We start from the raw sequence: 24289 nt of genomic DNA, 5'->3' as shown, positions 1-24289 counted from the left end.
CAAACACTCTTGCTGATAACGTTTGAAAAAAAGACTGGATGCAAAGGCAGGGTGTGAAGGCTTCATGAGTGCGTTTGTACGTTCTGTATGTTCATAAATGGCTGTTTTTTAACTACTATTTTGATTGGAAGCTTTCTTCAAGCTTGAGTCAATAAGGAGCAGCTTTGATTCTGTTGTCCGCAAACAAAATGGGTAAGGCCTGGTGCTGCTTTTCTGTAGTGGTCTTGCTTGATTTGTTTGTGTTAACGACACATTTATGTCACTCCAGTCACAGCCACACCACTGTCTGATTTGCTGTAGTATTTCAAAGAATCCAGTCGTCAGTGTGTACCATATGGTTAGTCAGGTTCTTTGCAGTTAGGGTTATGTTGTTATGATTTCATGTATATCAACATAACTCCTTTCTTTCACATTTAATTAGTAAGACTCAGAACCATATTCCCTTGTGCTATCCTTGGCACTTTACCATTGGGAGTTGGGTCATTTAGACCCACTAGACAGTGCGCTGAACCTTTTTTCTTCAATGATTTGTGATCTTCACTGGTGTCCATGGATTACATGAAATCTTTCCACCTTTATCCACCTTTGTCATGGTAGGAAGAACACGTCAATGTAAGGGTGGGGTCGTCTAAGATAGCACAAGGGTTAAAGATCAAGATCTGATTGACTGTTCATGTACACCATCTACAGGCAGCTGTGTGACACAGCGCTCCTCATAACAGGATGCAAAGGTGCTTTTTTTCAGCTCAGCATCAGTTCTCTTTAGAGTCCTACTCCGTTCTCAGTGGTCTTTACATTAGGATTCGGCTGTTGTTAGGCAAAATCTAAAAATCTGTGTCGTCTTTTAGGACTTAGTTTCTGCAGAGCGGCAGGAGTTCATTAGAAATTCACCTCCGAGTTGTGAGCGAGATTATTGATGTGGAGTAAACCCGCATCTGCTTCCTATCATCCATCTGTTTACACGCTTTGCAACTATCTTACAGCCCCTCACAACACAAACATTAGTGGTGCAACAAAAACGGTGATCTACATTCCAGCTCTAATTGTCTGCAAGTGGATTTCTTTATCAGAAAAATGCTGCACCATCACCATGGTGGATAAATAAACAAATTGAAAGGCCAGAAGAGCAGGTCTGAAGCTGCACTGCAGGGCGGGCGTCCAGTAATGTCTTTTACTAGAATTTGGAGAACAAAATAATTGTTTCATTGTTTTTCACCAGATCAAGTAAAAAACAAAATGAGGATTGTAAACTGTACAGTGGTGTGGGCATGACTGACCGTTGAAAACCCTGATGGGCGTGGTCAATTTAGCATAACTTTTAGATATAACATTAATGTTTAAAAATTGTCAAAATTGTTTTTAACATTACAAAGTCACATTTAGGATTTACAATTATATTAAGCATTTATGTTTCAAAGTTATGTGAATATTTTCTATATAGCATTTAAAACAGCATGCTTTTAAATACACACACATACTATCTTTATTATTTACTTCATCTGTTTAATGTACGTTCTAGTATAAAGGTAATAAAGCAGCAAAGCAAAAGCTGGCTAAAAGTCGACACAATTGTCAGCTGGTTTTCATGCGCTAAAGTTTTACATCTGGTGCTCCAGCTCTCCATGAACTAAAAGGACACAGAAACAGAGGCAAAACTGCAAAAAGGGAGAAACTGTGAAAGCTCCCGAGCATCACTGTGAGATGTCAGTACAAATGTTCTCAGAAACACACAGATCCTCTTAATGATCATATCCCAAAGTTACATCTCTGCTTTAAGTTTCTCCATAAACCTTGTGCTATCTTGGATGACCCCACCCTTACTTAGACATGTCATTCCTACCATGACAAAGGTGGATAAAGGTGGAAAGATTTCATGTAATCCATGGACACCAGTGAAGATCACAAATCATTGAAGAAAAAAGGTTCAGCGCACTGTCTAGTGGGTCTAAATGACCCAACTCCCAATGGTAAAGTGCCTAGGATAGCACAAGGGTTAATGGTACACGTGTGTTAGTGTGACAGGTGTCTGTGACAGGTGATGAATTTCATTTTCCCATCTGAAGCAGCAGCAGTGTTCTTTTAGAGCAGGACTTTAGGACCAATCTGAGTGAAACTGCAGTTTCCCGACCAATAAATTAGTGTGGGCGGCTAGACATAATGTAGGCGAGTTTGGCGGATTTTCATTCATTACTTAAATACATTTTACCAGAGATGTACGGGAGGCAGGTGAGGCCCCTGTCATCAGCCTCACCTGCCGTCATGAGATTTAAAGCCTACTAATAATAAAATAAACATGTGTCCGCTAATCAGTACCATAAATATAATTTATAGGTATGGTTCTAACAATTTTAATGACTTTTTCCCCCCACAAAATCTCTGTATTTTTGTGAATTTCCTGTTCATTTATGACACAGGCTGCGCAGTGAGGCAGCGCCAAGCTCAGCCTCTGCAGATTGGGCAATCTTGTGTAAAGTGGTTTAATTTACTCAGCGAATGCTAATAATGTAATGCTTTATAATTTTTTACATACATTCTTGACAGTTTTATTACATGTCTTCACTTTCCGTTACTGGTTGATGTATTTCACCTTTGTTGTTTACTGTTTGGATCTGAAATAAAGCCCCACTGAAAAGACACAAGGTGAGGCAGAGGAAAGAAAACACCTGTGCTTTCTGTGATAATAAAGAAACAACAGATAATTTGTCTTAAGAATGCATACACATTTTTGGCAGGATTTTTACTGCTGCACAAAGATGCAGATTCACATTGATACCCAATTAGAAACAAACACTAAATACATTTTAATCTTAGGTCAGGCAATACATTATAGGATGAAGTTCTTAAGATTTTATTGAAATGTAGAAAATGTCATTGTCTCAAGAACAGGTTTTTATTAATCATTCCACTCTTTAATGCATTTTTTTCAGACGGTTTGCTAATATTTTACCTCACCTAAATTCATGACAAATAGAAATGCAAAAACAATTTCCACTTTTGTTCATGATAAGCTACCAGAACCACTAGTTTTTTTTGTGTTCTTTGTCTTGTCTTTCTTTTGTTGTTCTCGATGTTTGTAAAAAAAATAAAGTAATAAAATAAAAGAGAGGGGCGGGGCACATGAGCTTGTTTTTGTTTTTGATTGGTTGTTATTAATGTTCAACAGGAGTCCGTTAATTTTGCTCAGACTGACTGCAAAAATAGTATCAATAAAAAAGTCTCAAAAGTTAGATTTTCAGTCAAAAAAAGTGTAATAAATAATGGATGATTATTATTACCAATGCATTAGGGATTCACTTTATGGGTGTTTTTTGCGGGTATGATGGTTTTTAGAGGACTTTCGGGCTGGAAGGCCGTCATTCTATCTGGTAACGCAAACACTACTTCCAATGACCCCCGTGTTCCAAAAGAGGAAAAGCTGCCATATCATCACATTTTTTTACCCTCCAGTTCTACCAATCACTAACATGATGTGAAAATGAAAACAATGGTTGTTTGGAACTAGATCATGCTTGTCTGAGGTCATTTAATAACCAAAAGTCAGGGAAAAATGACTATGGAGGAAGGTGCAAATAGTTTTGCTTAAAAACTGCCCCCCTAACTACTACTCGGCAGTTTGCCTGTCACACAGGCTTTTTTGAGGCAGCGTTCCTCTTCACAGCAATGGCACTCCACTTTAGTTCAGAGCTGAGGCTTAATGACTTCACTTCATATCCAAAGCTGTTTTATAGTTACTACTTCTTCTAACATGTCTGTGCTCTGTAAAAATGAAGGCTATACTAGTGAATAGAGCTGCCAAAAATAGATCTGTAGTCCGGGCTACTGCAGAACCAGCAATTCAGATGTTCGGTCAGTTTTCTTTTGTGTCTCGCTCACTGAACAAATGGAGAAAGCAAAACTGATCTAAACGGTGCTGCTGTTACAAAAGAAAAAACCCAAACACAAACAGCTTTTGCATTATATGCTCATTTCAGAGCAGCTGTTGTAATGGAGGGAAAGAAACTCCTTTTTCCTTCTCACAGATTTAAACTCACCTTTCCAGCTCTAATGTCATAAAGTTCTGTAAGAATTGTGGGCTGGACTCAGCATCTGTACCCCAGAATGTGTTTATAGTAGACAAATACCAGCAGAAAATACCAGACTTACCCACACATTTACTGGGAGGGAACTTAAGCAGTGAGGAGCATATTCTGAGCCAGCTTAGATGACAGTTGCTGCTTTTCTCTCTCTTGTGTAATCATATTGCCAGTAACATTGGAAAAGATGAGCGAGTTAACTATAAAACTGTTGGGCTGAGACCACAAAAGAGCCGCGCTGTCCCAAAAATTTTAAAGTTAACGTAAACTTTTCCTCTTTTTTCTTCACTGTGATTCAAACAGCAGTCAAAGCCAGGACCTGTATTAGTGGGGCGAGTCCTGCCGTGTTCTCAATTGTGCCTACCCCCCCAAAAAATTAGAAAAACCCCAAAAAAAACCAAAAAACATCACAAATTTACACACAGACTCTAAAGTGATGGCTCAGCGACAGCGACACCCTCCTCCTAGTGTCTCAGGGACCTGAGTAATCTTCTGGGTTTCTCTTATAGTTACAGGATAAAAAATGTGACCAATTTTAAGTCCATGTAAAAATATATTTTACCGTTTTGACCGTACAAGCAAGTCACTTCTAGGCCTTCAGTTCTCGTGACTGCTCAGTATGACCCTAAATGACACTGGAACCTTCATCATGACCTCTTTATCTGCTCAGTGGGTATCAAGGATAAAAAAAAAGTCATTAAAAAATACATTCAGGTCACACATACCTGCTGTTATTAGCAGTTTCCTCAGTCGCTCCCTAAAACCGGCCGATTTACAAACTAAAGATGAAGACAGAACATCTGCAACAATTCCCTTGATGGTGTTAAGTAAACAGAGTTCACACAAACTTTGCATTTTCAAGAAGTAATCCAAGTGGTTTTCCAGAATAACTGAGAACTTTTTTCTTTTTAAGCTTTTTAAAGGAACCTTTTTTTCAATCCCTGAAGGATGCAAATTATCTGCTGACATGATGGATTACTTTGAAACTAATCTGCTAGATAATCCAGTCTAGGTGTGATTACCAGCACAGCACAATGTTTTTTTCAATGAAAACTTTACTTATGGAGGAAAAAGTTTTGGTTTGGTCATCAAAGAGAACAGGACATACAGTGAAAATATGTAAACACTTTAGAATACAATAGCATTTTACCCTGTAATTATGTCCCTTTTGTAACTATAATGCGCTTATCTATATGAACATTTGGGGTACTGTTCAACAAGGGGCAGGTAACCAAAAGGAAGATGGGGTGTATATAGATGAGTCAAAGTGTAATCAGTATTAGGGCAGTCCATATAGGTTAAACATGTAACCCTACATCCGTGAGCACGGCTTTACAGGATGAACACATTACACAGATTAGGACAATAAACCTCATACAGGGGGGTCTTTGTAATAGTTTAAAGGCTTTCTGAGGTTGTTATTTTATCAGTGCAATTTTTGAGCAATTACAGGTAACTAGGGGTGTGTGGGCTGTAGCCTAAGAAAAATAAAAGCTTCTTGATAGATAAAGTCTAACTAAAGGGTAAAAAAGACCCTTTTTTGAACTCCAAAATATGACTGATCTGATCGACTGTATATGCCCTGTTATCTGTTAGGTCATCCACCGCTTGTTGCATGGTACCAACAACATTCATACACATATATATATATATATATATATATATATTTATGTATATACATAGACAACCTTATTACTAAAAACAATAGTTACGTAAGAGACAATGTCCGACAAGGTGTCCATCATCAGAAATTAATGGACAATGCGGACGCCTGAAGACTTCGCAGAAGCGCAATGCATTTATATCTGATAATGGACACCTCGTTGGGCATTGTCCCGTTTGTACCATGGTCACTTCCAAAATAAATAAATATTCAATAAATCTTTAGTACTTTCTTGTTGTTATTTTTTCAGTTTAAATAGCTTTTTCACAAAGAGTTAACAATTTGATACATGCGCATTGTCATAGTAACAGCTGAGCCGGCACTGACCTCAACTGCAGCGGCAAAGGAAACACTGTTTATGCTGATCGTCATGATGGGTTAACGTCTTACCACTTGTTTTTGTCCAGACGATGAAGTAAAAGCTTGTTTTAAAGAAGCCAGCGCAGTCAAACAGAGCATTTAAGCTACGTGACCGGAACTTCTTTTTTAGTTGTGCATTATCCCTGTAGATTGTCCCTTTTAATCCGCACCCAACAGCCAATTAGAGACAAGTATTCACCCAGGGCATGTTATCATACAGCATAAAACACAGCAGCATTTGGAAGCTCTTTTTTTTCATTATCAAACACTCCTAAGTGTGTAGAAATACGCAGTAATCCATTCAGACAAGATTGTAAAAATTTTATGGTAAAAAGAAAAGAAAGCTAAAACTGGTTGTATTTGATTAGATAAAGAAAATAAGGGGAAAAGTTGACGGCATGTGCATGACACACCAGGGACAGTGAAAAAAGCAAGCGTACAGCCTTTTTCATTGATCACCACACACCGCAGACACTCAGAAACAATCCACATACAAAGTGAGCTCACATGCCTCGTCTGTGTGTAGGTGACAGGAACATAAGTTATCTGCTGTTTGGCATCAGTAGTGTGAGCAGAAGATAGGTAGATCCAAAAGCAATGACGACGCATCTCGCATAAGAAAAACTCATTTTTCATGCCTGCTAAGTGAAAAAGTTAGCTTCCATTTGTGTTACAAACCCCTGAACACACTGAAAGGAAACAAGATCTTGGTGTTTGGTCAACAACTGCTGACCTAACAGGTTCAATAACATGAAATTACTGTTGAGCCAAGTAGGCTCAGCTAAGCATGTTCTAAGTGAAGAGCTGCTATCTCTTGAAGTGACATGTTACCTGGCTATGACAAACAGCACACAACTGACACCCAAGTAAGCCAGCAGAATATACATCCAGATGTCAGGCGAAAGAGGGCTGAGGAAGGAGAAGACCCCGGGGTTGGTCCCGTTTGGCTTGCGGTACAATATACTTATACCCAGCGTCATGAAGGGCTTAGAGAAGTCGATAACCTTCTCACGCACATATGTGATGGCAAGAGGAGCCACTGCCAGATCAGCTCTCTGTCAAAACAAGAGAAAAGGGAGCAGGCTTTAAATTACGGTAAAGGAAGCATTTAGAGGCAATCAAATTAACAAAACTGAATCTTTACACACTGCAGTCTGTCCAAAAGCACTTAACAAGAAATTTAGAGTCTTTTTTTTAGTTCATTCCATCAAGCAGACCCCCAATATTGGAACCACACTTCCCTGTCAGTCTAAATCACAGTCATGTCCGTCCTTTTTGCTTCAAAGTGAGACAGATGAGGAGGGCCTTATCGGGAAAACAATGATGCACCTTAGCCTTTAAATCCACAAACAGTAAGGGAAACACAATTCACAGTTTTTTAACAATGAGAAAACCTGAAAAAAAAGGTCAGAGCAGAAAAATCTTAATCTGCAGGTAAGCAGCTAGGTGGTAAGAAATCAACAGCAATTATTAAAAGTTGGAAGACAAAAAGGACCACCGATAATCTCCCTCCATCCTCCAAAAAAAAAAAAAAAAGATCATTTCCCTTTCATCTAGGGCTCCCTGCAAGATCTCACCCTGTGGGGTCAAAATGATCACAAGAATGGTGACCAAAATTCCCAGAACCACATGGGGGATTTAGTGAATGACCTGCAGAAAGCTGGGGACCAAAGTGACAAAGGCTACCATCAGTAACACACTACGCCACCAGGGACTCAAACCCTGCAGTGCCAGACGTTCCCCCTGCTAAAACCAGTACATGTGCAGGCCCATGTACTGAAGAGGATTGAGAGAATGTCCTATGGTCAGATGAAACCAAAATAGAACTTTTTGGTAAGAACTCTTCTTGTTGTGTTTGGAGGAGAAAGAATTCTGAGTTGCATCCAAAGAACACCATAACTACTGTACAGCATGGGGTGGATGTTTGGGGTCTATGGGGGTAACCCTTGGTTGTGGTGGCCATGCATCTTTCACCTTGTCCCGAATTGTCTTCGGCACCTGCCAGCTTGAGTGCTTACCATTGTCCTTTACGGGAACCTAAATGACCTGCACTTTCAAAGGTGTTTTTGGGAAACACCTTTGAAAGTGGTAGAGAATGAGAGCGCAAAGATCCTGTGGGACTTCCAGATCCAAACTGTCGGGATGATACTGGAGAACCAAACTAGACATTGTAGTGGTGGAGAAAGAACAGAGGAAAGCTGTTGTGGTGGATGTGGCAGTGCCAAGCAATTGGAACATCAGGAAGAAGGAACATGGGAAACTGGAGAAATACCAGGGACTCAGAGAAGAACTGGAGGAAGCCTGGAAAGTGAAGGTGACAGTGGTGCCTGTGGTAATTGGAGCACTCGGGGCAGTGACCCCCAAGCTGGAGGAGTGACCACAGACGAACCCTGGAAAGACTTCAGACATCTCAATCCAGAAAAGCGCAGTGCTAGGAACAGCTAAGATACTGAGCAGGACCCTCAAGCTCCCAGGCCTCTGGTAGAGGACCTGAGCTTGGAGGAGAAACCATGAGAATATGACATTTTCTTTTATATGCACACAGAGCCAAACCTTTTGTTTTTATGAATAAGTTTAATTAAACATATTCAACCAAATGTTCAGGATTTAAAAGCATATTTAACCCTTGTATGGTGTTTTGTTTTCAGTTTTCATAAAAAAAAAAATAAAAAAAAATGAAAGAACAAAAATGTTTTCAACTTGAAGTTTAGAGACTTCGCCTCATGTCTGTGAAGAACATAATTCAAAACACATTTTCAATGACCTCATACTGTGCACCCACCCTACACGTTTATGTTACATTCAGGGTGTTTGGGTCTAGTGGGCACCGGGCTAAAAAAAAAGTAAATGTCCTGTGTATCTACACCATCTTCCTCCTTTCTGGGGCTACCAAAAGTTTTTTTTCTGCCTTTCCTGCTCCCACACAATTTTGCAACATTATTGAAAATTCATCAAACACCCTCTGCTCTTAGACTCCTGGAGATTTTTTACCTTCTGTCATGCGGAAACCAAACTTTCTTTTCTTATGTCCCACCTGCAAACTAGGGATATAATGCTGCCTTCATTCACGTTGAACGCAGTTCACGCGTCAAATATGCATCCGCCGCCCGACATTGACTCATGAGCTTTGCTTTAGTTACCTGAAGGGTAGCAATAATTATATCCACATATGTAGAAACACATTCAAGGTGAACGTGGTATTCTTGCATGTGATTTTCTTTTCTAATTTGTCATTGTGTTCATTTTTTGTGTCTCTTTCTGTGGTCCTTCAGAAACATAAACTGATTTTATTTTTTTCTAAATACATTTTGTCAACCAGGGAGAGAGTTCATGTCATCTGCAAAACATTCACATAGGGGGGGAAAGGCTTATTTCTCAGATTCATTGCTCACATGCTAAATCCCCCCCCCCCCCCCCCCCCCGCTCTTTTAGCTGTATCAGCATGTTTTAGTTTTTAATTACATGGATAAAATATCTCTTTTCTAAACTATTTTTTACATGATCTTATTAACGTGTTTAGCTCAGTTCAGCCCAGCCCAGCCCAGCCCAGCTCCTCAGCATTAAGACTTTTCCTCTGTGAGCCTTTGAGGCCTTTTCTTCTGCAATAATCTTGAGTCATGTGCAAAACTTGGGGCAAATCTACACTGCACATCCGGGAGTGACTGAGCCCTTCACCTGGGTAAAACCAGGTTATCTGTCATGACAGCCAATCACTGCACAAAGAACAAGAGCCACAAGAATGAGCACAGAGGAGTTAAGAAGGATTTGACCTTGTGTGGATGCTGTTTCTAATGAGGTCAGATATTGACTGCTGGCCATGCAGCTTCTCCAATTCTTCTGCCCGTTGAGGTTATTCTAACGGGGACTTTGTTGGTTGTAATGATCTATGCTGTGAGCAGATTGTGTGTGTTTTAATAAGCTCTGTGGGGGAAACAACTCATGACAGGATCCATGCTCTCCTCGCATCACTGAGCTCTCAAATTGTACGTATTGCTACCTTCCTGTTTGTGTCCCTCCTGGATCTCATCCCTGTTCCTCATTACTAGTCCTCACCAGGCTCTCAGGATTGTAATAGTTTTGCCTTTTTAACCCCACACCATGAAGACATGAAGCAAACGCGGCCTTGTAAAAAAGATCCAGTAAAATCTCCAATAACAGTTACTGCTGAGAAATAATTTTGAAAACACTCATTAAGAGGTGATAGTCTTTGATGAAATGGATCTGCCCTCAGAAATGCAGTTCATTCGTAGCTTTTATATGAAGCTAATATGTAGATAATTTGTCAGTTAGGCTGTCATTACCACTTTTACTACAACTTCCATTACCACCAAAATCATGGGCCGTCTCTTAGAAATGCAATTATTGGGACTTCATGCAAAAAAAGTCATTGCATTTGTTCTGGTAGGGATGTACTGACAAGCCCATATCACAAAAGGGGATCTGAGAGGTGCGTTTGCAGATCTTAAGTAGAAAGTCAGTGAATTGGAAGGTAACCCAACTATGAGTTCAGAGAGGTATTCCAAAAGGGATATTCCAGATCTGAAAGTAAAGATCGGAAGAGTTGTACATCCACAGGTCAACTTTAGGTCAAAAATCAAATTATATATGATATTTTGGGTGTGAACGTGAGCAAAAAAGCTACAATGAAATGGCAGAGAAACAGAGAGGGGCAGTAGAAAATTAGCAATTAGCAGCCCAGATTAGCAATGAGGCTGATAAGAAGGGAAGGGAGAATGGAAAGTCCTGAGAAACAACAGTTTCTAGAGTTCTGGCAGCACAGCAGAACATGACACCAACAAATGTCAAATGTTTATTTCTCATTGTGAAATACATGCCACCCTGCAACTGATTAAGGCTGTGTCAACGTACATTTTCTGTATATTGCACGGATTAAAATTGTTCATACATGAATGTGTGAAAAAACTGAGAAAAGTTGTGGTCTTTGTTATATTCTGGTCTTTCCTCAAGAAGCGAAACACACAATACTTTTATTCTACCCAACAGGCCAGTACTTTTAAATAACTCAGGCAGGTTCAAATCTTCCAGTGCAGCTCAGGTGCATGCTTTCATTCATTCTGACTGTGCACCGTCCCACTGGAAACCAACACACAACATTAGTTCCTATTGTTGGTCTTTCTCTTTTTTTTTTTCTCTAAACAAGAAATGTCAACTTAAAGTCTGCCTACTTCCCGGGGTTAAAAAGAAAAAAAATATGACAAACTGTGCGCACAAATTACTAAATGTTGGGCACAGATTAGTAAACTGTGTGCACGGTTTAGTAAATCTTGACACTGTGGAGCAAACAGTCTCTGAGTGAGCAGTCTCACTGTGAACTAGTCCATGTGCACTTCTCAGATGTTTCCGGTTTCTCCTCAGAACACCTCCAGAGTCCATCTGTACCTCATATGAGCATGCATCAAATTGTTTCCCCACTCTGCCAGCCCTCCAGACAGTGTGAGGTTCAAATGGTTGTACTCTGACATGGTCTCCAGTTTTCGATCTGTGTAGGTCTTTGGTCGATCTGTTGTGATATGCGTACTAGCATTGCTGATTGGACTTCAAATCCTGTTGTGCTTGTAAAATCTTTGGCTGGAGAAGACTTGTCTTTGTTGGAAGTAGTGTTTTTGTATGGCGACTGAGAAGTCTTTGAGCTGGACTGGAGTTCAGTTCTTGAGATGGTAAGTTGCGATGATCCAGCATTACTAAAAAGGGATCTTGTCCTGCTATTTTGGCCTATAACAAGAGCTTTTTTCCTGTTTTCATTGCTGACTCAGCTTTGCCGTTGCTTTGTGGGTGTCTTGGTGATGATATCCTATGATGGAATTCGCACTGTCTGCAAATTTTTTGAACTTTTGTTGGCCCAAAGCGCTTTACAGTCCCAAGTATATCGGGGACCATCGATTGATATGACTGTTTCTGGGATGCCTTGGTGTGCATAATGAGCTTTAAGCTTCTTTTTCACTGTGGTGGATTTTGTGTCTGGTAGATAATCTATTTCCCCAAAAAACTTGAGTAATAGTCCAATGTGATCAAATAGTCTCTGTTGTCAAAACAAATCAAATCTGTGCCCACTTTTGCCCAATGTTTATCCGGCATTTCATGTGGAAATGGAGTCTATCTTTGCTGTTTGACATCCAGTGACCTGCAAAATTTCACATTTAGCAACGTGTCTTGATTTGCTCTTTCATTCCTGGCCAGTAGACAAATTCTCGAGCTCGTCTGAGACATCCTTATACTCCTAAGTGAGAAGAGTCTAGGCGTTGATTTATTTCTTTTCTCAATGAGTCAGGAATTATGGCATGTTCACCTCTAAAAATGGTTCCATCCTAAAAACTGTGTCTGAGTATTTGGAGTGTAGCATCTTGTTCTGTTGCCATACAAATTGCATTTGAGCTTTGTTCAGATATTGGCAAGTGTAGCACCATGTTTACAGTCTCTATTTCTACTTCCACAGAGCCACAGAAAGAATGTTCGGGAAGATATGCTCTGCTTAAAGTATCAACCAATAATATTTTTTCCTGGTACATACACCACATCCACGTCATACTTCTGGATCCTCAACATCATTCTTTGAAGTCTTTTGGGTGCACTGAGAAGAGGTTTCTTGATGATATTCTCAGTTTTACAAATGCATCTTCATCTTGATTGTTCCAGTTCCATTTGCAGTCTTTATGTGTGAGTTTTCTCAACACCTCACATTGGTCAGAAGGATGTGGGCAGAATTTGTCTAATTAGGTCACCATTCCTAAGAGCCTCTGTACTGCTTTGGCATGGTTGTGGCAGTTGATGGCTCTCACTTTTTTAGGGTCTATCATCAAACCATCAGCTGTTAGAAGATGTCCAATGTAAGCAACTTCTTTTTGGCGTAATTTCCATATTTCGGCTTCAGTTTGATGTTCTTCTGTCTGCACCTGTTAAGAACAGTATTGGCTTCTCATCATGATCATGTTTGGCAGCCTCTTGTGTCTCCCCTTGGCCTGTGATCAATAGGGGCGCCTGTGGTGCAGCTGTAGGGCGGTCGACCCATGTTCGTAACATTGCTGGTTTGATTCCCGCCTTGCACGCCCATGTGTCGGAGTGTCTTTGGGCACTGAACCCCACCTTGCCTCTGGTGGAAAGTTGGCGCCGGTGTTCGGCAGCGGAGCCACAACCAGTGTGTGAATGTGTGCGTGTGAATGGGACTGTAAAGCGCTTTGGGCCATTGAAAGAAGGTAGAAAAGCGCTATATAAGTATACGCCATTTACAATAAATACATACAGTACATCGTCTGCAATTATGTACAAAGCTGGCAGGTTCTCCAGTGCCTGTGTCAACTTCCTCTGAAAGATATTTAGTGAATTACTGACTCCCATTGGCATCCTTAACCAGCGGTAACATCCAAATGGGATGAAAAATGTTGTCAGGTAGTTGGACTCTTCTTCCAGTTTGACATGCCAGAATCCACTTTTGACATCACACACTGAAAACTGTAGCTTTGGACAGATCAGGGAGGCATGGGAAAATGGCTGCGCTTCAGTGCTTTGTTTAAACGTCTTGGATCAGTGCCTACCCTTGGTTTCCTATTTGATTTTTGGACAACCACCATACCACTAATCCAGTCTGTGCTTCGCTCTACAAACGAGATTAAGTTTTGTAGTTCATCTATAAGTGGTTTCATCATTGCTACAGGAACATGTCTCTTTGGTAGCTGAACGGGTTTAATGGACTCATCTGTTTTAACTTTGTATAATCCATCCAGAGATCCATCGCTAGTGAAGACATCTGCATGCTCTGTCTTTATCTGTTCTAATGTCCACTGCTCCTTTGAGGGAGTCTGTGAGGTGACAATGCTGTCTATTGCCATGATGTTTTCATAATGGACTTTAATTATTTCCATGCCCTCACTTGCTCTTTTGTCCAACAGAGGCACAGAGCAGTCTTTATTAATCACTTCAAACTCCAGCTTATAAAATTTCTGGTTTTGAGTGTTCAGTTTTCATTTTCCTAGTGGTCTGAGTTTGCTTTTGTTGTACATATCTGGAAGTGTCTATATGCCTTGCAGTCCTTTATCAGGATCCAGTGGGATAACATTTTAGCCATCAATGATACTTCAATTCATGTTTAGGTCTGTAAGACCTATCCACCCCTTTTCCAGACCTACTTAATCCTTTTTAGGGCCTATTCCAGACAGCGTTGGGAAAAGGCAGGGTACACCATGGATAACCATCCAGGGTCATCATTCCATCCCAGGGCCACAAGGAAACATACAACCACACACTCAGATCTTAGAACTGAATACTTACTGTATGATCCAAATTATAACAGCCATGTCAAATTATATTTATGGCTTCACCCAGGCATAAATATAAGGATTCAGATCCTGTGCAGAAACACATTTACTGTCATTCAAGTGTGCAAAACACAGTGAAATGTCCAAGAATCTTTTCCTGGTTGGCTGCCTGAATTTTGTGGCAATACCTGCCTTCTTCCTGACCTTTAATGGGCGCCATCAGTGACCAGACTGACATCAAATGACAAGTTCACTCCGACATTGTCCAGCGCAGTAACTAGAGAGCTGACTATGTCATCAGCTGTTGTGTCCATCAACTCAAAAAAGGTCGCTGTGACGGTCTCTTCAATACCTCTAATAAATATGTACAGCTGTATAGATCTGTGTTGTTGGTGCTTTCATCAATAGTGACCGAAAATACAATAAATGACTGGATTCCTTCATTTGGCCCAAGTCTCCTCAGAGATGTTGGATCTGATCCTAATCCTTGACAGTCTTCTGTTGGGAAAGGTTGACTTCTTCAGCCTTCAGTATCTTTCCATAAGTCCACCATCTGAAAATGGTTTGGATGTTTGCTCCAACTTTTTTGCAATAAGGTAGCCTTCACTGCTCTATCAGTCATGGCTGCAGTAAATACAGACGGTTGTTTTTCCAGTTCAGCAAATAGTTGGTCAATCTCCTCTTTTCTTAACTCCAAATAGTGAAACTTTTCTTTATGGCGATTCTCATAGTGGTGCTGAATGTTGTATTGTTTGAGCACCTGTTGATGACATACCAAGCATGCAGGTTTTGCATTCAACTCTGTGAAAAAATAAAACTCTTTCCATTTTTCCTAGAAAGCTCTGCACTCCACTTCAACCTTTTTTTTCTTTTTGACAAAATTTTGGTCTTTAGGGTGTCACTACTGATCATTCTTATAGCAATGTAGCGGTGGGCCTCGCGCGGAACTGAACTAGATCTTATACAGACACAGAGCTGTTAGGTTTACCTTTTGGCACATGCAAAAATATGCTTTTTCACCTGTTTTGCTTTTACTTTGCTCCCCCTAGTGGTGGAATTGTATGGAGTCCTATACTGTTCATTATTAAATAAATAAATATTTAATTCAATAAATAAATATGACCCCATGCAAATACACAATCAACCAATAAATCTCTCATAAATACATAAAAAGATCATGAAATTGTGAAAAACCAGCACACTGATTTTAAATTAGCCATTGTATTATTCAATATATTTCATTTTGCTTTAAAAACATGTTCATTATTTTAAAACAGCTTTTTAAAATATTCATTTTTAATCATGTTGAATTTTACTATAATTCTGTCATATTTCAAAATCGAATATTTTCCAAAGTAGTTTTGTTTTATTTCATGTTGCTGTTTTTCACAATGGCGTATTTATTTCATTAAGAGCTTTTTCAGCAGAATGGGTCTTTCTGTCAATCAGTGAAAGTGGGCGGGATCTAAACGCTCATTGGCTGATCCATGGAAATCGACTCATATTCCTCGATACCCGCTCAGCGGTGTGCCAGTCAGAGAGATGACATATTTCAGCGATATCCGCGAGGCTTTGCTGACATTAGAGGATCAAATAGAGACAAACTATCTGTCTGCTGCAGAAGATGCAAACATCCACAACTCTGTTTTTGTAGTTTGAGGGTTTGTGTGGACCAAACCACAAAGGAGCTCCGGTCGTCAACATCTTTCACACTCCTCATTCTTACGCCATTCACTCACAGCTCACATCGTGACATATGTCGGCTCGCAGGAGTATCGACAGAGTGAGACCAGGCAGCTGTGCAAAGCGGGACAAGCCTGCTCGGGCCTCCTGAACCTTATGATATTTTTCTATTTTCAATGAGACAATGATGATTATAATCAGGTCCTCTGGTTTTATTTTTCCCTCTCAAGAAAAATGTTGAACCTTTCCTGCGATGACGTTTCTGACATCTTAACACTCTCCATGTACATTGTGCATCCATGCATTGTTACTGAGATAAGCACAAGCAACCGCTCCATGTGGCTATAAGGCTAAAAACATTAGCTTGTTGCCCCTCCCACACGCAGCATGGTGCGTTCATGGAAACTCCAGTTCATAGAAGCTTAGTGGAACTCCAACAACCACTCAGCCTAACTTAGGCCACTACTATACGTTCATGAGAAGATGAAAATTGCCAAACCGACCACAAAATCACCCGAATCATGCACACTCGCCCAAAGCCACTTTTATCCGCAAATTTAGAACCAAAACTGCCCAATTTCTTGTAACACTGTGGATGTGTTGAGGTGCATACTCCCCCTAGTGTTGAGGGGTGTGCATTGCGCCATCACGTTTGCTGAAGCATCTTCGATCGATATAGTCAGGGGAGTTAGGGTGCTGCTGCTCATGTCTGAGTAAAGGAGTAGCCAATCACAAAAGTGTCTCCACCTTGTCTAGTTTGATTGACAGACAGACCCATTCTCCTGAAAAAGCTCTTCATGAAATAAATCAGCCATTGTGAAAAACAGCAACATGAAATAAAAACAAAGCTACTTTGGAAAATATTGATTTTGAAATCCGAGGTTCTGAAAAAAGACGTAAAATTATAATATATTCCACATGATTAAAATGAATATTTTTAAAATGCTGTTTTAAAATAATGAACATGTTTTTAAAGCAAAATGAAATATATTGAATAATACAATGGTTAATTTAAAATCAGTGTGCAGGTTTTTCACAATTTCATGATCTTTTTATATATTTATGAGAGATTTATTGGTTGATTGTGTATTTGCATGACGTCATATTTATTTATTGAATTAAATATTTATTTATTTAATTATGAACAGTATAGGACTCCACAGAATTGCGCATTTCGGTTATTTCTTTAAAAAATCATAACTTCCCACAGGAATGGACTAGAAACATGTTTTTTTTTAAATATCCTTATAATTTTTACTCTTCATGACTGGGCCAGACTGAAACATCTGGCGGGCCGGATACGGTCCGTGGGCCGTTTGTTTGACACCCCCTGGTTTAATAATTCCTCTGACTGACTGCAAAAATGTAATATCTCTTCTAAAATAAAATTTCAAAATTGACTTGTAATCAACAATGTGAAATAATAAATAATGGATGACCAAAACTTTAAAAGTAAAAGAAGATCAGGAGGGCTTAAACATTAAGCGGCTAGATGGCTTAACAGACTGTGTGTAGGACTGGAGCTTGGGAAATCAGTTTTTTTTCTTTGAAGTGGAGTGTGATGAGCTTCATCCAGTGTAGGTCCTTGGGCAAGACCCTTCACACTACTGTGGAACTATGCAGCCACAAGGGGGCCCACATCTGGGTACCCCTGTGCCGGTACAATCTATTTTATGTACTATAGACAATTTTACTACCTCAACTTAACTTAGCTTGTGCTTGAATAAAAACATGATTGAATTTTTTTTCCATAAGTTAAGGGGGTTAAGGGGTTACTACCTTGTTCCACAGTGATGATGGATCTATCTTTGCTCAATGATGTGGAATCTATCACACTTTGACCAATTATTCTGAGAGATGAGTCTGCTCCTCTCACATCCTCAGCATGAATCAGTTGGTGGCCTCCTGAGCTCCGATTGAACCTCTTTGCATTTTTTATGTTTACAAAAAAAATAAAATAAAATAAAAATAAAAAAATCCTTATAACTGCTCCAGGACACCAAACAAAACTCATTTTTCAGAGAAAAAACTCATTTAGAATTTACCTAAGGGGATAAACGATTGCACACAAAATATTCCATGATAATGAGATATTATCCAACAGAAAACATGGGAAATACATAATTGTGAACACGTTGAGTTCCATAAAAAAATTGGCATTTTTATAATTTTGATCAACAATATCATATGACAAAAAGTAATATTCTAATAAATGTTTTAGCAGTTAGGATAAGTGCCACTCAGTGATGTGTTACACCAAGATGCAAACATGGAAGCATTTGGAAACAGATGACTGCTAGACCAATGAAAGCTCATCAGATGACTCTCTCACAGCAGTCAGTTTGTTTTTTTTCCCCCTAACTTTTACGTTTTTGTCAGTTTTTTCATTCATAAATATGACAACAAACATTCACCAAACTGTTTAAAGGTAAGTGAAAAATTTGAGATACGTACACAGCTCAGGTAAAAAAATATTCCAGCTTTTTACCCATAGTGGCCGTCCATCATCTGTCTTCACGTTCACAAAAGTCTGGACAAACCCAAGGATTAGAACTTACAAACAAATGAAAATGAATTATTTTTATCTTCAGTGTGGTCTCGGTTCTGTATTCACCTTAAATGTAAACCAAACCCTTCTTTTAAATTTCCCTTTTAGAGATCAAAACGTTTAGACTTTTGAAGCTGTGGAGCAATAGTTCTCTGCAGAACCCATAAGGCAGGGTCTCAAATCCCCATCCAGGGGACACATCCACCTCATTTGAAGCCTCTGACTGAGTTTTGTACATCCTGAATCCTCTAAAGAAGTAACGTATAAAGGACAGCTGAAAACGAATGTGGAAAAAAATCCAAAGTCTATAAAATAATGTTTATTGTGGAAAACAGATTTAAAGAAAATTGCTCACTTTAAAAAAAATAAATCAAAACTGCTTCCTGACAAAGAAATCCAAATCAAATCCTAATGCAATCAGAATCAAAACTATTTTACTTAGGGGACATTTGAGGACATAGGGACTGAGCTTTCCTTCACTGTGATTCATGTAATGCAGTTAAAGTTATTCTTTCCACTCACGTGGTCCATCAGTTCTCTGACCATGCCGTTCCACTGGCCCGAGTTCTCATCCTGCACTCCATATTTTCCGTCTTCCACCAGACGAACCTCGTAGGTGAAGCCCAGAATGCTGGCCAGCTCCCTCAGCAGATCAATGCAGTAGCCTTCAAAGCGGTCGTTGCCATAAAGAGGTGTGTCAGACTTTCTGAACATCACGTATGGCTCCTCCTGGTAAACAGAAGAATTATGGAATGAAACTAATGGCAACGATTAGGAGATCGAATTGTTTGGAACAATTGTTGCGAAATAATAAAAGAAATGAATCAAATCAATAAAAAAAACAAAAAATAAAATTCACCTCGGCACAGGTAGTGGCTAAAAAATGTTTTCAAAATGCTGAATTTATTAAACTTCAATGTTTCATGTATTTGGGCTCTTCTTTTTGACACCATATTGATTTTTATTGTAGGAAGTTTGGTTCGAAAAGACGTTTTATTTTCAGCAAGCTGTGGGGATGCAGAAGCATTCAGGTGGAACTCTAACCTGCTTTGCAAACACGGTAAATATTACAGATAATTGAAAATAAACAACAATGAACATGTGCTAAAATAATTACTTTAAAAAATGTGTTTTTTGAAGAGGACATATAAAGTATTAATGAATTTGAGTACAGTTAGATCTACATATCCTTACCAGATTCAGCACTGGGTGTAGTTGCGCTCTGATTGGATGAAACATAAGGAAGTTGTTTTTGACTATATCATTACAAAATGTCTCCTCAAGAAGCTCAAAAAGATTTTTGAGGTTTTAAAGTTGCACTCCATTTATTTTTTTATCTATTTTCAAAACATTCCCAGTGGTCTTTTAATTATGATTCTGGCGTTTTTAGCCAAAATCCAAAAACTTGTCTTGTTTTCTAGGACATAGTTTCTGTAGAGCAGCAGAAGTTCATAAGAAATTCACCTCCCAACCTGAGTTATAGGCAGGACAGTAGGCGTGTAAGTAAGGCTGCACATGTATCCCTTTGTTTCCACGCTCTCCTGCTTACAGCCCCCTTACAACCCCAACCTAACATTAGCAGTGCAATAAAAAGGGCGAGCAATACAGATATCCATCCGTACAGTTTGGATCCAGGTTTCAGCTCAGACGAGGAAAACAAAGACGTACTTGAATCTATTTGTCTGCAAGTGGATGCATCAGAATACAGCGGAGCAGGGAGATATTCGGCCCCGCCCATTTCAGTTGCTGCGTCACAACTCATAGCATTTTTCAAAAAGGATTTTTTTTTATCTGCTCCTCATTCACCACAATTAGAATAAAGAAGTACTCAGAAATGCAATCTAACCCGAAATTCTTTTATGTCCTCTATCACTAGAAAAATGCTAAACAAAAAACACCACTTTTATTGGAGTGGGTCAAATCTTTGTAAAAGATAAAAGGGCATTATTATAGAAGGAAACCCAAAGTCATATTTGGAACCTGAACGTACTGTATTCTGTACAGTACAGGCAAAACTGATGAGAGGAGATTGAAACGGTCAGCAGCCAACCAAGACGCAGACCACAGCTGCTGGTAATAAATGCACAAAAAAGCAGCGAAACAGCCAAAGGTGGAGTGCGTTAAAGCAGGAAACCATTGTACACATTTTTGTAGAAACTTTTAAAAACCTCTGCCAATAAACGGTGATTATCAGCCACCTGTCAGAAAAAAACATAAAGGTTTAATGTCTTCAAAAAATAAACAAGGAAAGAAAGAAATCCTCTGCTAGAAATAGTTTTCATTTTGTAAAATTGTGGATGATTTTTCCACATCAATAAGATTGCCCCAGTTGAATTATAATTCCAGGCCAGGGTCCCTGAAAACAACCTGATGATTCAGAACACCTGGTGATGTAATGAAACACGAAGTGAAACCGTCATGTGACCTCCCTGGTTCGATCAGAGCTCGCAGTAATGGTTCCACTGGAGTTTTAGAACGTTCTGGAACACGAGCTCGATCTTACCACCTAAAAGAAACCATGTAGTAACTCTCTAGAGTCAGCTGAACAGGTTTCATTGTGAAGAAAGAGGTGGTCTTCTGTACACGTATGTGTGCGTGTCTGGGTGTGCGCATGTTTGTGCGCATGTGTTTCTCCCAGCAGTACTGGGATATGGGGTCGTGTGGGAGTAAAGTGAGGTGTAACCATTAAAAGGATCCTTGTGTCCTTGCAGGAGGCTGGCGATGCGCCCAGGCCTCTCTTTCTCCCTCATTATCTGATAAGAGATGCTGATGAACAAACACAAAAACAGAGAGCAAGAAAGGACAAGCTTTTTGTTCACATGAACAGCTGTGGCGATTACTACTGTCTTTTTTTATTCCATTTCCCCTCTGCTGCTGCCTCCTTAGCAGCTGAGCGCTCTTCCTCTCATCCATGCCTGCTTCCTCTTCCTTCTTCCCCTCTGAACCACAGCTCCATGAACCATCTGTTTCTGTTCGCCTAAAACCTGTGTTCTTGCAGCGTGTCCCTCTCTTCTACCACTCCCTCATTTCTCTGTCAAATGAATCTGAATAAAGAAAAAAACAATCCCCAAGCAGGTGTTGTTTATGGTGCAACTGCCATGGTTGCAACCAAAAGAACAAAAAAAAAACCCACTAGATTTCTTTGAGCTTTGACATATTTGACTGTAGACTCAACAATTTGCCGCCAATGAGGCTTTTCTGTGAAAGTGGTGAATAAATAACAACAGCAAATATAACAGGTTGTTTTTAATTAGCTATTCCTTCCCTTACACAGAAAGGTCTGAACTGCCCAGCATTGGTAGAATACATTTCTGAAAAATCCGAAAAAGAGTTTCCCAGTTATACTTTTGTGCTCAGAAGTTTACTTACCCTGGAAGAAATTCATTTCTTTCAAAAGTTTACACACCCTAATGATTTTGTTCTGAAAACATGCCCAAAAGGGTTTGAGTGGCAGCTAAAGGTAACCATCCTTACCAGTGACTCATTTGTCTGTCATCAATGTGTGTGGACAAAAGGTCTTTGAGTTTATGGACTCCCAACAGATCCTTTATCCTTTATCCAGTGCTGCACTGACATTTCTGGATCCTGAGTCTTTGGGAAAGCCAAATAGCTGTCAAAAGATCTACAGGAAAAGGTAACTGAACTGTACAACACAGGAAAGGGATAGAAGAAGATATCCAAGGAACCGAGAATGGCAGACAGCAGCGTTCAGACTTCAATCAAGAAGTGGAAAATGGTGCGTTCGGTTAAAACCAAACCACGGTCACAAACATTTCTGCCACAACTGCCAGAAAAATTGTTAGTGATGCAAAGAAAAACCAACAAATAACTTCAGCTGTGATCCAGGACTCTGAGAAGCTGAGGTGTGGGTGTTTCCAGATGAACAATAAGACAATCGGTCTGGTTGTGTAAAGGTCTGGTAAAGGTGCTTCATTTTCAGTCATGTTTTCTTGCTTCTTATGATCTTTTGTTTCCCCTTCTCAGTCACACCAAGTACAGACTGCTAATTATCCACAGCTGTCTGTCTTTGTTTTAGGTTTTCATCCACTGTGTAATTTGTTGTCTTGGTTTCACGTTATGGATGTAAGGTCATCTGCATTGAGACTTTTTTTTTTCTCTTCTAGTTTTGTTGTTAAGCCATGCTTTAAGTTTCTATAATGATGTTTAAGTTCCAGCTGCAGATTCTCCTGCATTTTTGGACCCCACACTACCAGGTCTTGACAGATTGGAGGGGGAGGATCCTATGGTGACAAACTGTATAGTGAGGACTGGGGTGGTTGCTGGTGTGGACACATTCCCGAAATATAATTTTCTCTTTTCACCATCGAGCCAGATTTCAATTCAATGTTGAATTTGGTAATTCATTTTTAAAAAGCATGTATCAATTTAGAGCAGAGAGACTGGATCAGGTCTTTCCATAGTGCGTTCCTGCATCGAGTTGATTGACTCTTTGTTCTCTGGTTATTGAGAAGGACCTGATCACTGTTGTTGGGGACCAGAGAGAAGAGCTCCTTGCCGAAGGCGCTGTCAGGGGTGGCAGAAGCAGACAATTCTGGAAAACTTGGAAAGAAAAGGGATGACGGTATTAATAACACGTATTCAGACTTTTTTTTAATCTTAATTATCAGGGCAGTTTTTACTTGATTTTGTTCAAAATGAAGCATTTAAACGCATCATCTACATACAAATCTAAAGACGTGAAAAGAGTCTCTGAACTCCTTATACATTTGTAACTCTGAACTGTGCTTAAATTTGCATATCAGGCGATTGGTGTGTAATGTTTAAAGACCAACTATGTCATAGTTGGTTTTAAGATGCTTTAATGTCACGTTGTGTGTACACCATTGTATTTTTTTTATTTGTGAGGGTATTTTCTCTCCTTAGATCACTGGCTGTCAAGATCAAACTGTGGAGATTTAACACAATCTCAACATTCACATACCTTTTATGGTACACTTACGAGTCTATGAAAATTAAGTGTCTAAAATGTACACCTGCAGAAATTCTAAAAAAAAACAAAAAATCAATCAAGCCAATATTTAATTTTTGTTTAAAAGTTCTTAACAAAGGACTGCAGAGGTATTTAGTTTACTTTTAAAGCTGCATTCACACAGAATGAAATTCATGCGGCAGAGGCGGCAGTTTCAATGTTAAATCATTGGTACAGATGGGATCTAAGGTCCAGCAGCACAATTTGGGCAGGCCAGAGTTAAAAAAATCAGAACATTGGCGAGGTCGCCGCATAGCATCAACCAATCAGGGACTCCATTTTGGACATGTGACATTTTCAGAGTTTTGATCAGTGGGTAGAGTACAAATAAAATATTGTGGAACAATTTAATGGTTCTCCTCCTGAACTTGCATCTATTTTCCTAACCCACTGTTTCCCTTTTGGGGCAGCGGGGGTTTCTGGAGCCCGTCCTGGCTCCACACCCTGGACAGTCTGTCCCACGGGACAGACTGATTTTATTCTTGCCCTGACTTTATTCTTGTTTTTATTTTTACCCTCTCTGGTTAATGTTAATTGTTACACGGCTCAAGGCCTAAACTTTGGTTCAACCCACACTATGTACAATGTCCTTTACTATATATGTGATCGTCTTTTGCAGTCTGTACGAAATGCATTCAATTTGCCACATGAACATAAATCTTTGATCACTATCAGATCTTTCTTTCATTCTATAAAACTGGA

General features: G+C 39.6%; 1 protein-coding gene across 5 annotated transcripts in view; it reads right to left on the bottom strand.

The window, feature by feature from the left end:
- The window catches only part of grik2 (glutamate ionotropic receptor kainate type subunit 2), a 254054-nt gene that overhangs the window by 50133 nt on the left and 179632 nt on the right, over positions 1-24289 (bottom strand). For all 5 annotated transcript variants that reach the window (XR_002291930.2, XR_002291929.2, XM_020709977.2 and 2 more), the window contains 2 exons: positions 19120-19326; positions 6928-7151 (listed from right to left, as the gene is read on the bottom strand). Coding sequence is in view for 3 of the 5 variants with exons in the window: in XM_020709977.2 (XP_020565636.1) it covers positions 6928-7151; positions 19120-19326 (431 nt within the window). In the remaining 2 variants the exon portion in view is untranslated. The remainder of the gene's footprint in view (positions 1-6927; positions 7152-19119; positions 19327-24289) is intronic.

Source organism: Oryzias latipes, chromosome 16, assembly GCF_002234675.1.
Source record: "Oryzias latipes chromosome 16, ASM223467v1".
NCBI classification, from domain to species: domain Eukaryota; kingdom Metazoa; phylum Chordata; class Actinopteri; order Beloniformes; family Adrianichthyidae; genus Oryzias; species Oryzias latipes.
The sequence above is the reverse complement of the archived record's forward strand: the minus strand, read 5'-3'. Positions and strand labels throughout refer to the sequence as shown.